Raw genomic sequence first — 15559 nt, 5'->3', positions numbered from 1 at the left:
CAACTGGCTCTCTAGTTGTTGTTACTACCTTGACTTAATGGAATGATTCTGCTATTGAAAAATTTATCTGGAAGTACATATTACTGAAAAAGAAGCAACTGAAATAGTCCTAGGAATGATTAGAACACCACAATCATTGGTTCAGTTCTCTGCTATGTATAATGCATGATCAACTGTTATGTGAATTTGCTTCTCTGAGTGTCTGCAGCCATTACAGCAACTCTGACTCTTCAACTGTTCTTGCTGTTACAGTGGACTAAAGAGGATGGACATAGAACTGCCACCTCTGCTGTCCCTAACCTGTTTGTTCCATTGAACACCAATCCAAAGGAGGTCCAAGAAATGAGGAACAAGGTTTGTAATAGAACTTGGGTTCGGTCATCACTACAATTAACTTGTGTACTTGTAATGAACTAACTTGCTGTTATAATAAAATTTTGGGGGTTCAGTAACACAGCACTGCTATCATCCTGCCCCTTTATAACTGGATACTGAAACAATTCCTGAATGTTCTGAACTCAGCTTGGAAAAAAGACAGCATTACTGTCCACCTTAGCAAGACTTTCATTGTCTTGTATTTTGGTACTGTTACTTGCAACTGTTTGACCAGTTGCTGGATACCTCTGAAAAAGCCTCCACTGAGTTATGGTATTAATTCTGTTCCCTTAGATCATAATTTTTACCTTACTGATCTGGTTTCTTGTGTTGATTTTACCAGTTGGAATTTTGGTCTAGACAAGCCTATGGATCTCTCTTTGTATTTTATTTTATTATAACATGTCCTTGGAACTTCATGATCGTTTTGAGTTGAACTAGCAGTTGAATTTTCCAGTCTTGGAGTTTCAGATCTTGTCACCAGCTGACCCAGAGGAAAGCATTGAATGTATTTGGGTTCTGTCACTTTATTTCTTTATAAGTATAAAATATATACTGGTATCTTGTTAGTACTTAACTTGCTCTGGATTGTTTTGTGGCTTCTTACTGATGGCCACGTGGAACTTGGGAGTTAGCATTGTGTGTGCAGGAGTACTGATCAGCTCTGAAATAGAAGGGTGACAGAGCTTTTGCTTTTCCTGACTCAGCACAGTAAAATAATAATCACTTGTAATGAGAAATCTGGTGAAATTGCCAAGCAGTCTCTTGGTGTTTGAAACACAAATAATTGTTTTGTAAAAACTTGGAAGAAGTGACTGAGGGACATAAGACTTCAACCTTTTTATTTTCCTGATGAGGAGGAGGGCAGTAAATGAGAAGCAAGTGGGGTGATGCAGGATTTTCATAGTGCTGAAACAGCAAGTATTAATAATACCTGTGTTTGTATACCTGCATCCATCCATTTTATGGAAGTTGAGTGTCCTCTTAAGCTGTAAAGCAGAGGTCTTTGTGGATGCAGGCCTTTCTTCAGTGATCTTGCAACAAGAACTGGAATATTTTAGAAATACTGAGTCGACAGTTACGAATTCTTTACCACTGTAGGGCAGCTAGTTTTAAATAGATAGTACCTATAGTTAAAGATCCACTTTCTATTCCCATCTTCTGTATGGAAAGAGCTGGGAGGGATTTAGGATGCAAAATAAAAAAAAGTGTTTGAGTATTCCAGAGCATCCCTTTATGCACAGAAAAATGTTTATGTGCCCTTTTGAGATGGTCCTGACTGGATGCAAAAAGTGCATTTTGTACAGTAAGTTGTGTAGGAATTACTGCAATATCAGTGAGTAGTGACAGAAAGCTGTGAATGGCTGGAGCCCTTTTTCAAATAAAAACTGTGGCTGCCTTCTCTCTTCTCTTTATGTGACTCTACTCTGCTGCTTCCCTTCACAGATCCGAGAGCAAAATCTACAAGACATTAAAACTGCTGGCCCTCAATCACAGGTTCTTTCTGGGGTAGTTGTGGACAGGAGTCTTGTACAGGTGAGAGTATAAAATGCCCAAAGCTGTTAGCTTAAAGTTAACCTGCCCTGTCCTCTGCTTTTACCTAATATATCCCTATAAAATTATTCTTTAATTGGCAGAGAGTAACAGTTTATAAGGTAAGTCTTAGAGGTAACACTGTTGTCTTTGCGAGGGTGCTCAGGGTCAGAACTTCAGAGGCTTCAGCCGCGTAGTCCAAGCATGTCTGTGGAGGATGCTTCTTGGGTTTGTTTTCTGTTTTGTTGTTTTTTTTTTGTTTTGTTTTTTTTTTTTTTTGCTGAATGCCATGCATGAAATTCAGAAGGCTGGGTTAGATTCTTGTCCAAACTAACGTGACAACTTTTTGTTTGGTTTCCAAGTTTGTGTATCTTGAAGTATTAATAGTGGGCACAGCAGGCTCACGATGGGACAGCAGTGTTGTGTGTTAAATGTTTTATCATGCTTCGTAATACTTTATTTGAAGAGCAGTTTGGCAAAAAAAAAAAAAAAAAAGCTGTTGTACATCAGTGAAACTTTAAAAGTGGTCTGCTTGGTTATACAAAAGACTTTATCAGTCATAAAGTAAAGCAAGAATTAGAGCTGTACAGTTATACTGTGTGGCAGTGACCGTAAAGCTCTATGGATCTGAGTGCTTTAACTGCCCCAGATAAGTATTTTCTGACCTACTTTAAACAGTTTGGCAAGTCTTACCATGACCATAGCGTTACTCACCTTGGGTGTCATGTTGTGTGCATGTCAATTCATTGCCATTTGCCATTTTATAGACCAGTTACTGTTCCTTTGCATGCTGTCACCAAGTGTCACGATGCTTTTGGTTGATGTTTTCAAGCGTGGGCTTGGTTTGCTCTGTTTACTCAATTTACTGTTGCAGGATGCTCCCCTCTCAGACTGTACGGAATCTATTGAAGGGCTCGATCCCACAGAGCAGGCCTTTAGTCCAGCTAAATCTCTGTCTGTTAGAAAGGTACTGCCCTGTCCTACTGCTCTCAATTTGTTGTTCACCCTTCGTTTTGCCTCTTCCTTACCCTCACCTTTTCCCTCTGTTAGCTAAGAAAAAAAAAAGTAGATGGATCTCCAAATTATGTATGTGCAACTATGCCAGCAGCTGCTTGACCCTGCTAGCTTTTAAGGATTTTTATCTGTTATCTTTTAAAGATTTTTATCTGTTAAGGATTTTATCTGTTATCTTTTAAAGGTTTCTTTTAAGGATTTTGATCTTTTTCTTTCAGTAGAAGCTGGTGAGGAGACACTTGGGATGCTAAGGTGCTGGTCAGGTTCTGCATATAGTGGGTTTCTTTAGCATGCTACTAGTGTTGAATACTCTAATTTGAGATCCATTTAGAGTTAATCTCAGCCTGGTAACATCAGTGTAATTCCGAAGATATCCACATGCTCAGAGTGTGTTGTGCTGACGAACACTGTCACCTTTTGATCCTGCCTTGCTAGATGTCTCCTTTCCTTCAAACTTCCCCTGGTTATTTCCAAGGATGGCTGAGCAATCCCCACCCTCCCAGCACCGATTGGCTCTCAAATATGTCACCATGCTTGTGCTCACAAAATACACTTTAAATGCAGGCTCAGTACAAGAGGTATGTGCCTGCTTGGGGTAGGCAGTCCTGAGGCTGAGTAAACAGGAGCAATTCGCACACTGGAGGCAATCTGTCCTCAGCTGCCTTCCTCTCCCAGGTTTTGAAGGAGGTTCTTAGAAGTGATCTAACGGAGGAGCACAGCGTGTAACTAAGCATCACTTCTGCTCCAGGGTTTTACCTAAAAGATTCTTGCTTCTTGGTTTAGGCTGTACCTAACATCTCATTATCAGAACAGCTTTTGCATCAAGAACCAGGATTTGATAGTGATGGTTATTAGATTGCAGTTTGGTTTGTCCGTATTCTGAAAGGAAAAAAAATAACAGATTTAAGATGAAAAAGCAAGCATATTTCTTCTAGGCACTGCATGCCTTTAATTCTCTGCTGAATACCTTCAAAGTGAGAAATTAGATGTCAGCCCTTGGTTATCACAACACAGGCAGCAGTTTCTTTCATCAGTGATGTGCAAGACCTTTCTCAAGTATGATTTTTGAATAATGGCATCATCTTTCTGTAAAATTAGTCAAATATTTGGAATGTGTTTTTGTAGATGGCAATAAGCCAACAGAGGTCTGTTGGTTATATCATTTTTGCATTGCAGTATAATGTTAGGCTTTAGGTGTCCAGACAAGGCCTCCTTTTTCATAGTGTCATGAAAGTTCCTCCCTCCTGAAATACTGTGTGAAATCAGATCACAATGTTAGTGACAATAGGAGTGGCTTATTTCAGAGTTTTTTATTATCCTAATGTTAGTTGTGACCTGAATGCTTCAGAATTTCCTGTTGGGAAGGAAAAAAACCAACCAACCAAACCCGCAGCAAATCTCCCTCCCAAACAACAACAAATCCCCCCTAAAACCTAAAATGAACCAAACAACAACAATAAACCACCAGATAAATTTTCTAGCAAGATGACAAAAATGATTCTTGTATCATGGAACCAAGGAATTATAAACAACCTTATCACAGAATCATAGCATGGCTTAGGTTGGAAGGGACCTCAGAGCTCATCTACTCCAACCTCCCTGCCATGGGCAGGGACACCTCTCAACTGGACTCAGCTGCTCAAGGCCTCATCCAACCTGGCAATGAGCACCCCCAGGGAGGAGGCAGCCACAACCTCCCTGGGCAGCCTTTCCAGAGTCTCACCATCCTGGTACTGAACAACTTCTTCTCAAGATCCAGTCTGACCCTATTCTCCCTCAGCTTCAAACCATTCCCTCTTGTCCTGTCTCTAGACACCCTCATGAAAAGTCCCTCTGCAGCCTTTCTGAAGGATTCCTTCAGGTATTGGAAGGCAGCTCTGAGGCCTCCCCAGAGCCTTCTCTTCTCCAGGCTGAACACCCCCAGCTCCCTCAGCCTGTCCTCACAGCAGAGGTGCTCCAGCCCTTGGATCATCCTTGTGGCTTTCCTCTGGACTCTCTCCAAGAGCTCTGTGTCCTTCTTATGATGCCCATGTAAACTTCACATTAACCTCTCAGATCTGTACATCGTGGACTTCAGGACTTGTAGGTACCAGATAATTACAAGGTCTCAGCTGACAAATTCCTTGGCACTCAGTTGCCGTTAAATTGTTCCATTTGATTGCCAAAACACTGCAGATGTATTCTGTTTTCAGTGCACTTTGAGGTCTGCATCAAACATGAACGCACACTTCTGGATGAGCAGACTCCTGTTTGCGTACAGTATGCATGTAATGCTTTGAGTCATCTGTGCCTGTGGCTGCAGCAGGAAATGCTCCATTTTGCCTTGTCACTTGCTTTGCCCGTGTTCTGAGAAGTCAGTAAAAGCTGGGACCTGGAGTTCTGGCTCTGTTTGACGTTTTCTACAAAACACTTGGGATTTATACAAATGGTGATGTTTTTGTGAGGGGTGCTACTGCATTCCCCTGTAAGAAAAGCTCTGCCTATCAAATCAAGGGTTTTCTGGTATTAGTTCTGGTGCTTCATGTAAATAGTTGAGAAGAGGCTTTTGATGTTTGATGGACATTCTGCACCTGAAACAACAGTTCCTCTGAGCTTATGGAGAAATGGAGGTGATCTTGAATGTTTAGAGAAGCTTGTCTCCTGAAGTTCCTTTCAGGATCTCACAGTGGAGACTTGGTTTTGCTGTTCTTCAGTACTTCTGTCTGGGGTTTGCTTTCTGAAGAGCAGCATAGATTCTATCCTCCTCCCTCCTAGGATTGCTCTAGACAACCTCGTACCTCCCTGGTTTGCTCTAGACCAGACTTCTGGAGAACTCCTGCGAGGCCATTATTCCATCTGGACATTCTTGTCTGTCACCTTTTGGTGCTGGCAGCTTGTCCAAAGCAGCTCTTAGCATCCAAACCAGTACAAATAACATTTGAGTGTAATGATGACTTGGGTCAGTCAATGACCCAAGACACAGACCACACACAGGTCATTTCCAAACTAGTGTTCAGCAGAGCTCTCTGTATCCAGTGAAGAAAACAAATGCTTAAACAAGTCTCTTGAAAGGCAGAGGAGCTGCCCAGGCAGGCATCTGCTGTGTCCAAGACAATAGAAAGCTGGTGGCTTTAATCTGTGCTGCATGATTAGGGAATAAAAAATCAAAACTTTGATGTTAGAGAGTCTCTAACGCAGCTCCTTTTGCACTGGAACTTTCTCTACTTACAGTTGTTTGTGTTTTGGGTTCATTTCTGTTTGTATGACAAATGTTAGCTGTCAATATGCTAATTTGTAGAGAAACAGAGTGCACTGCTTCTGATAAGCTGCTACACACAGAACACAAGATAGCTTTGTTTAATAACATGTTAAATGTAGTAGCTACTGGAACTTGTGCAAAACAAAACAGCCCCCAAATAAACCACAAACTAAAATGCCCTGTGAACCTGTACACATCCCTGTGCCTGTGGTATCCTGTTCCTTTTGTGGGGAGAAAAAGCAACTGGATACCTGTGTGGCTGCAGATCTAATACAGCTGGAGCACTTGGCTGCTGTTTGATTTACTGCTTCATGGTGGATATTCCCTGGTGGAAACACTGATGTGTCTCTAAGAGTAATTAATGAGCCCTGCTTTCTCCTGTCTATTAACCTGCTGCTGATTAAACTGGTTTTATGTATATATGTAAAAAAAAAAAAATCTCTAATAGATTTTTTTAAAATCTAAAAGAAAAGCAATGCAGCATTTTTCAGGTTATCTTCCTGTTTTGTTTTTTGGTTGCTTTGTAGCCTCTGCACTAGTTAGGTTCTGCAGTTACTGCTGGATTGCAGATGTGTCTTCTTTTGCCTTGTCAGGGGGAGCTGGTGACTGCGTCGAAGGCAATCATAGAGAAGGAATATCAACCAAAAGTCATCGTCAGCACCACGGGGCCAAACCCCTTCAACAAGCTCACCGACCGAGAGCTGGAAGAGTACCGCAAGGAAGTAGAAAGGAAGCAGAAGGGACCAGAAGGTTGGTTTTGGTTTCTCTGGATGTTTTCAGTAGGCTAGGACAGCAGCAAGTTCATTAGGAATTGGAAGGTGGGCTACCTGCAAGAGGCCGCAGATAAGTGATTCAGCTTTTGTATGTTTCAGTTTTTCCAGTGTGAATTAGGAATTTAAAAAGCAGGTTGGAGCTGGACTGAGAGATCTAAGTGTGATGGAGCATTCTGTGAAGGGCCTGGCTCTCACTGAAAATTAGCCTAGTAGTCAGCCTGGGGTGCTGAGTGTGGCCACTTAGGGCTCCTGTTAGCTGAAAGCTTGAAACTTCAGTCAAAAAGATTTTTGGTACTGCAGAGGTTTGCAGCTTCTTCTGCTTATCTTTCCCATCTTGCTAGAGAGATACTCCAGGGTGAGAGAGTGGTGTTGCTTTTAGCAGCAAAAGCGCAGGTTTTGAACTCACGGGAAATGGTGGATTTGAGAAATCCATTGAATGGGGAAGATACAGAACAGCATTTGATTGCTGCTTGGAAATGCCACAGTTTGGGGATGTGCCTCAAAGCAGACCTTCTAAATTGTCTCGGAAGCATGAGAGAATGGTGCTGTACCAAGGGGTGGTGGTGCACCTGAAGTGCTTACCCTGCTGTACATTTTGTAGGGATGATGCTCATGACACTCACCTGTTGTTGGGCTTTGAATCTGAGTGATGCAGCATCCAGAAGTGCTGCTGCTTTTGTGGTGTGTGTGCTCCCCGCTCCTGCTTTTTTGGTCAGACAGAGCAGCAGCCCCTGCAGACTGCCTATGTCCAGTTAGGCAGTGGGCTGTGGGGGTGGGAAATTCTGCTGCTGTGGCTGTGTAACTGCGTCGGTGACTCCCTCGGTAACGCTGCGACATCCTTCTTAGCTAAGGTACCAAAAGATGGAGAGGCTGCCTTACCGAGCCAGACAGCAGCTGGCCAGCAGAGTGCACTGCCTAGGAATCAGACCTCCAGTCAGCAAAACACCTCAGATAAGTCTCTGGATTTGAAAGGCAGATCAAAAACCTTCCAAGGAACAGACACGAAGACTTTAGAAGATGGTGATGTCGCCTCACTGTCTGAATCTTTAGCTAAGACTCAATTTCCTGCTGCATGGGTTTCTTGTCAGACCACGCAGCAAGTCATCACCCACCTTAACCAAGAAGAGCCAGATGGGCAGAAGTCCTCCCATAAGGAATTTCATACTGCAGTGGTCAAAGCTTTGAGGTCTAATCCAGACCTTTTGGCTGAAGCCTCAGGTATTGCTAACATGGTACAGCTGGGCTTGTGATCTAAGGAGCAGCCTCTTGATCTGCACCATTTGGAGATTCTCTCCATTGACTCTCACCTCTGGGACTGATTTCTCCTGTAATTGTGTTCAGAACAGGGCTGTAACACTGCTCCTGATCAGGGCTGTACTCCATCCATGTTTTCCTTGGATCTAGGGCTGTTTCATCCTGGAAGCAAAGGGGGACCCTCCCTACTAATAACAAACATACCAACCACTGTGAAATCTGTTTGGAATCATTTAATTACTGCATGTTCCTCTGATTATCTGTGCAGTTTTCTCTTCTTTTGGGATGCAGTTTTGTGTACTCTGAGTTCCAACAGCACAAAGCAAGCAAAAGAGCATTATCTTGTGTAGTCTCACAAGACAGCATACAAAGATGTAGCATTTCCCCCACCCCCAGGTTTGTTTGTATTCTCCTTGGGGTTTTTCCTTCCAAGTTTGCTTTAGAACAGTGTGATTAAACCAATTCATAAACAATTACGTTGTTCATGCTCTCTTATGGGGGGGAAAAAAAACCCCAACCATAACAAAACCAAAACCAACCAATCAAGCACCACAGAGTGTCACAGCTGTGACCTCCACAGATTTAACATTAAGCTTCACTTCACTTTCTTTTGCTTGTTTTGGGATTTAATATCCTGGCAGAGTTTTGAGTCAGGAGAATGTATTTGTATCTCATGGGCCTGGAGCAGGAGGGCTCTTTCATTTTCTCACAGGCTGAAAGGTTTTGTCTGCCTTTTTAACTCTAATTTGTCTGACCTGCAGAGCCTTCAGAAGATGGCAGGCAACAGAAAGAGAGAAGTCCCCTTGACCCTGCTTCAGCTCGCACTCCTCCCAGCACGCCGATTAAGCTAGAGGAAGGTATGTTCTTGGGGGGTGGGGGCCAGGGGCAACCAGTAACCACATCAGTAGTGACTGACATATCCAAGTGTATGAGCTAGTGGCTAAGAAAGGTAAATTACTTCTTGTACTTTCTTTTCATACTACCTAAAATATACTTCACTGACCTATGAGTGCAAGAGGAGTGGTGTCGACAATAATTAAGAAGTGTGCATTACTGTGAAGGCCAACGTCCATCTCTTCAGAAGTGCCTTGTCACCTCCTGGTGTTTCTCAGCTGATTTACCCTTTTGTACATTTTTTTGCCCTTCTGCACTGGTGTCTGGTGGTGAAGCAGGCACAGATGTACATGCTTTGGTAAATCGCTCTCACCCACTGCACATTTCTTACACATTATTGGACTTGGATTACACCCCGGGAAATATTTGGCCAAATGATTTGAATCTAAGTATCACTATTTGCTCACCCTCTGGAGCAGCTTTAACTAAAACAAGAACAGGGCTGGCAAAGTCCACAATGACCTCAATAAAAAAAGGCTGAGATGCTAACCTTGAACAGGTGTAATCCAATTTTTGTCTTGTTTCCCTGCCCCTGTCCATGGGATCTATCCAATGTCTGTTAGTCTTCATTCACTACATCTCATTCTGTTTTCTACAAGAATGGCTGCAACCATTCTTCTAACGTAACACAATGGCTGTGATGAATGCATAGATTCTCTACTTGTGCTTTTTTCTTCTTGTGGCTGCGTTACAAACAGGAGATGGATATGCTAAAGAGTACCTGTTGCCATAGTAAGTATCATTCCATACTCTGACCTGCTTATGTGCTCTGCTTCACTTTTGCATCTTTTATTTACTAAGGTGTTTCTGTTGGGTTTGCTTTTTCCTTTTTAAAGCTTTTTCAGTTGAGATGCTGATTTTGTCTTGTTTTGTTCTTGATTTCATTAAACTCCAGGCAGTTGCAGACCTTGTGTTAAAACACACTCCCCCTTGGAAAGAAACTGTGACAGTGACATTCTATGTTTCCATATCTGTGTGTCTGACCCCTCAGTTGTGAAAAGGGAATAGTCTGAGGTTGCCTTTCAGATAACAGCTGAAACAGGTCTGGGAGTTTCTGCCCCGACAGCTTGCTGCTGCAAGTGATGAAAGTTCCCAATCTATTCCCGTGCAAAAGTCTTCACCACCAATGTTGATTTAAACTTACCCAGCAGACTTCTGCACAGGAGTGGAACTACACTTATGTTACATGTCAGATGTGAGTGGAACTGCTCACAAGTTAACGTCAGCTGTGTGGAAATCCAAACTTCAGCCAAGGTACTTGGTGGCAGCAACTTCCACAGCTGTCCCAGCTAGATCTGCAGGGCTACATCAGATTATACTTCAGTAAGGACTTTTGGCCCCCTCCGTTTGTATGTCCTGTTCTGTCCCAAAGTCAGAGTGGCTGTCATAGGTCTGGAAGTCCAATTACATCATAGACCCTAATTAATGCAGTTCTAAAGCCTAAAAATTCTTTAAAACTGAGAAACGTGTTCCTCAAACTCTGCTAGTTGTGTAGGTTTTGCAGGCCAACCCTACAAAGCTTATTTTAGAGAGTAATTGGAAGTTCACAGCAGGGTGCCTTGGGCTGGCAGCAGTGAAATGTTGAATGACAACCTTCTCTCTACAGCTGCTGCTCAGCCTTTTCCCCTCATTGTTTCTATTAAAGTGTAGCTGAAGTCAGGAAAGTGTTGTGTGTTATCTCAATTACAGCCTAGTTTGTCTGTTTGTCCATGTTTGTGTTGAAAAAAACCCAAACAGGCATCATAAACCTTTCTTCTCATAAATAATGAGAGCTGCAGACTCTCACCAAGGATTAATGTTACGTCTCAAACTCCTGTGCCACTGTGTGAAGAGACAGCAAAGCTGCAGATACTGCTGAGTTCTTGCACTGCAAAGGGGCTTTGCAGCAAGATGTATTTTTAAACCTTCCAGGTTAGGTAACTGAAATCCATCAAGTAGAAGAGGATGAGTTTACATCCTCTGTGCTTGCTTTCTTGAGTGGGGAATCTGTAAGTCTCCCTCATTCTGGTAAAATGTTGCCTGTAGCAGGCTAGGTGAAAAGATGTCGGATCCCAGCATCCCATTAATCCCTTCAGTAGAGATGATGGGAACTGGACACACTCTGCAGGGTGGCAGTCCTGGATGACTGAATTCTAGACCTGGTTGTATTTATCCAATGCTTAGGCCAGCAGGCAAATCCTGCTGGAGTGCCTGCAGCTTCCTAGTCTTTATTTTTAAGATTTTCAAATCCCTTTTTTAGTTTTTGTTTGTTTAGAATTTTGTAAACAGACAGACCTGACTGGGAAGCCAGCATGGTGAACAAACCATTCCAGCCAGGAGGGACCTATAGTGACCATCTCGTCCAATGGCCCGAGCTGACCAACCGTTCCAGCACGTTGTGAAGGGTGTTGTCCAGATGGCTCTGAAACACTGACAGGTTTGAGGTGTCAGCCACCTCTCTGGACAGCCTGTTTCAGTGTTTGATCATCCTCTCAGGAAACAAAGGTCTCCTGATGTCCAGTCTAAAGCTCCCCTGGTGCAGCTTTGAACCATTCCCATGTGTCCTGTCACTGGGACCCAGGGAGAAAGAGCTCAGCAAAGCTTTCAGTGAATTCCTGAGAAGGGAAATGAAATCTACAGCGTGAGGTGGGAGTGTTGTAGGTGGAGCTGCTCATAATCTGTCACATGTCCAGGTTGAACTAGAGCTTCAGGAGGCAGCTTGTAACAGGCAGAATTGCTTTCTCTCTTGGCCTCTGTTTGAAATCCTGCCTGCACTGTAACTCTTAAACTGCTAACTCCTGCTTTCTGAGTGTTTGGCACTGGATACTAGTTGGGTTTGTTCGTTTAACCTATTAGAAGCTTGTGGTGCTCTAGGCAAAATACGCTGCTTTGCTAGCAGGTATCCACAGAGCAGAGCCCTCTGAAAGGTACTAGAGGAGTCTTCACCCCATCTGGCAGACACAAAGAGCAGGCACTGTCACTGCCATAGGGAAGATGGGGGAAATATTGTCTGTAAATTCTTGTGAAAGCCTTCAGCCTTTTCAAATTAAGATGAACAAGATTTTTAAAAGGGAGAAAAAAATAGTCACTGTTGTTTTGTGCCTTGCCATGAGCCTGGCCTGGATTTTGTTCTGGGTTCCTCCTTATGGAACATCAATGGGGATGTGCCTGACACAACGAAGGAGAAACTTTTCTGCTGCTGTGCAGGGCTGGACACTGCAGGGAGCTTTAAAAAATGCTGGTCGTTAAACACACACAAAGAAGAGCTGTAAATGGAACAGCTGTAAAGCACAGCAGTGGGTGAGGGAGCAGTGTTCCTCTGTGGCCATAAAGCTGTCCTTAGATTTTTGGCTGTTCCTTGACACGGGTGAGTTTTGCTCTGAGACATCACCTACATGTAAAAACCAAGAGCTGGGTCGCATAACCTGCTGAGCTCACAGGATCTGATAAACTGTGTGGATTTCCCCTCTGGGAATCCATACTAGATGCTCATACCTTGCAAATGAAGTGAAGCCTTTGTGATAGGAAGTCATCTGCTAGATCTCATGGAAGGATGATGGCAGCCCGGGCAGTGCGATTATAGAAACGGGCAAGCCCACAGGTCAGAAATTACTGAATGTGCCTGTGTGGATCACTGCAAAGCAGCAGTTTTGTCCCACCAAAAGGAAAAAGAACCAAGATAAGGAATTTTATGATGTTTTCTTCCATGCCAATGAAAGCTGTGGGTTTAATTCCTGTACTAAAATCTCCTGTCGCTTCCAAATGTTCTAAATAAAACATGAGGGAAGTCTAAGCAGTTCCCTCCTTGCTGGGTTTACACCCACATGGTGGAATTCAGCTTTCTCTCTTCTGTGGGAGAAGGAGTTTGAATCGAAAACAACCCAGACTTGGGGATGTGCAATTTCTGTCTCTGTGCCCAGAGCCAGAGAACAGCCCTATGACAAAGGCTTCCCTGCACAGGCAATGTTTAGCTTTTCTAGAGTGCTCTCCATCCACTGGCTTTGCTCTCTCTGTGCTGGGACACTTACCTGAACTAACTGTGTCATTGTCTCCTGTTCACCAGAGACACAGCAGGACCAGACCTACAAAGATGACAGTGATGCTGCAACTTTCAAGCAAACCCTCCCAGATCTCACCCCTGATGAGCCTTCAGAAGCACTCAGCTTCCCTCCCTTAGGAAAGGAGGAAGGGAGATGTGATGAAGATGTGTCCAAAAGCCAAACAGAATCACCTGCACTGGAAAACAAGGAACCCCAGCCTCACCCTGCTGAGGAGCCAGCAACCCCCACAGCTGAGGAGGGGACAGCAGCTGATGCAGGTAGTGATGAATCTCCAGGGAAGTCCCCATCCAAAAAGAAAAAGAAGTTTCGCACTCCTTCCTTCCTGAAGAAGAGCAAAAAGAAGAGTGACTCCTAAAGGCCAAACACACTGCAGAAACACTGTCATGTTCGCAACCCATTAACCACTAGAATGTACCAGGTCGTACTGAGTGTCTTGTCTTACCATGTAAATGAATGCAACAAGTAATCCAACCAGCCCCTCAGCTCATGGCTTGATTCTTTAAGGGTATAACCAGAAACTAATGTCCAAAGAGGTGCTAATCCTGTGTGTCCAGCAGCTGCCACAGATCTGATCCCTCACTTGTGATCCAGTGTCAGCGGCTTCCACAGGCAAGGCCTGGAATCAGTTTTTCATTTCAAGCCTGCACTGCTTTACTAAGGAATAAATGTCACAGTTCAGAACAAACCCCAGCTTGCTTCCCATAAGAAGTGTTGTTTCCCAACACTCTGTTCCAGGTCTCAAGTAAATTTCTTCTTAAATCTTGACTTCTGGAGAGGATGCTTTGGCAGTGTTCTCAGGGGGGGAGGTATTCCTGAACTGGGATGTAGGCTTCCACAAGCTTGTGGTCACAGATGGTGTGCTGGTCAAGCTTTGAGGCTATCTGCTCCTTCCCTCCTCCTCCCCTCTGACTGTGGTATCAAAAAGGAGGTTTTTTCACTTTGTTTAATTTCAGAACTGGCTCCTCATCTTTGCTGTCTGGGACTGAAGTGGCTGTGGTGTGTCTGCTCATGGTGTGCGTTGCACAGCCCAATCTTTTTTTTGCTAGTGAGTACAGCTTGAGGGCAATCTGCCTTCCAGCCTTGGGTCCCCAAGAGCTGAGCAGGTATTTGGCTGTTAGAAAAGGTTAAAAAGTAACCATTTAAAAGTACTCCAGAAGTTTTGCAGCTGGCGGTAGGGAGCAGGGGCAGCTCTATCTCAGCCTTAGCACAAGGTTTTTCCACCCTCTTGAAAACCCCTGGGGTGCAGGTGCCAACCTGCTGCCCATGAACCAGCTCTGCAGCCTTTTGGCGTTGTTCCTTCCCAGGATGAAAATGTAAATGCATTACACTGAGCATTAACCTGGGGTTCTGTTCATTGGTTTCACTTCAAGAGCTGGCATTTCTTTAACCCTTGGTGGTTGTTGCCAGCAGCAATGTACTGACCCCCCAGGAACCTCCCAGGTGTATTCTCACAGTTTGCTCTGTTTAATATGTAGCATGGTAAAGAAAATCACTCCTCACCCTGAATTCACTGTTTCCCAGTTATTGCCATGCTTCTGTCTATCACTAATTGTCGAAGTAGCTCGAGGTCAGATAGGTGAAGCTTGCAGGAATTCTCCAGGAGCTAGGCAATGCCCCTGGCCAAGGGCAGGGCAGCTGGTAACCGTTTCTGGTTTTAGCAGCAGCAAACCTTGACACCCCTGTGGGGGAGAGGGAAGCACCTTCACTCCCAGTGTCTGTAACAAAACAGGGTCTGGATGTAACCTTCTAGGACAATATTAAACGTTGCAGTTGGTAAAATAGCAGGAAACTACTAATGCCTTACATTCATGCAGCAGAAAGCATCGCGGGAGAGGCGGCTGGGTGGTTGGACACAGCTATGGATGAAGAAGGCCTGTGTTAGGCTGGGAGGTGCTGAGACCTCAGGCTGGTTTCAGGCAGCGAAGGGGAGACAGCTGAAAGGAGAACTGTAAGGTTTTGAGGTGGTAACCGACGTGGTGAGGAGGGGAGGGTCACCTGCTGCAGGCAGGCGGAGCAGCAGCAGGAGCCCCTCGGGAGCGATGCTCCGTCAGGGCTGCATGGCACCAACAGCTTTTGGCTTCTACTTTAACCTTCGTGTCCTCTGCACCTAGGAACCTACGATACTCGTTTTGCTCACTTGTGTTTATGGCAGGGTCATAATGAAATGACTAATTGCTCTGTGTTTCAGTTCTTTCCTGGAGTCCCTCCATTTCTCTTGGCCACATATGCAACGACTCTTTGATTTCTAATTTTGTAGTTTGTTCTTTTAACCCTTTGTATCACACAGTATGAAATGTAGTCACCTATGGTTACACACTCCAGGGCAGTAATGGCCTGGGGGTTCTTTCTTTCTTGTATCATTAAGTTCTACTCACAAATAAAACTCTTTAAAAAATAACTCATGCTCTGCCTTCCAAACTTGTACCGTTTTATTCTGC

General features: G+C 44.0%; 1 protein-coding gene across 3 annotated transcripts in view; it reads left to right on the top strand.

The window, feature by feature from the left end:
• The window catches only part of ADD1 (adducin 1), a 51106-nt gene extending 35620 nt beyond the window's left edge, over window positions 1-15486 (top strand). Inside the window, exons 11-16 of one of the 3 annotated variants that reach the window (XM_054391611.1) lie at window positions 253-354; window positions 1822-1911; window positions 6754-6910; window positions 7780-8151; window positions 8949-9044; window positions 13124-15486. In XM_054391611.1, the coding sequence (XP_054247586.1) occupies window positions 253-354; window positions 1822-1911; window positions 6754-6910; window positions 7780-8151; window positions 8949-9044; window positions 13124-13476 (1170 nt within the window). In that variant the 3' untranslated portion in view covers window positions 13477-15486. Of the gene's footprint in view, window positions 1-252; window positions 355-1821; window positions 1912-6753; window positions 6911-7779; window positions 8152-8948; window positions 9045-9779; window positions 9940-13123 lie in introns of those variants that run through there. The other 2 variants (XM_054391612.1, XM_054391613.1) reach the window with 2 other exon arrangements.
• The last annotated feature ends 73 nt before the right edge of the window (window positions 15487-15559 follow it).

This window comes from Indicator indicator, chromosome 23 (genome assembly GCF_027791375.1).
Source record: "Indicator indicator isolate 239-I01 chromosome 23, UM_Iind_1.1, whole genome shotgun sequence".
NCBI lineage: Eukaryota > Metazoa > Chordata > Aves > Piciformes > Indicatoridae > Indicator > Indicator indicator.
This window is presented reverse-complemented; position numbering and strand designations above follow the sequence as displayed.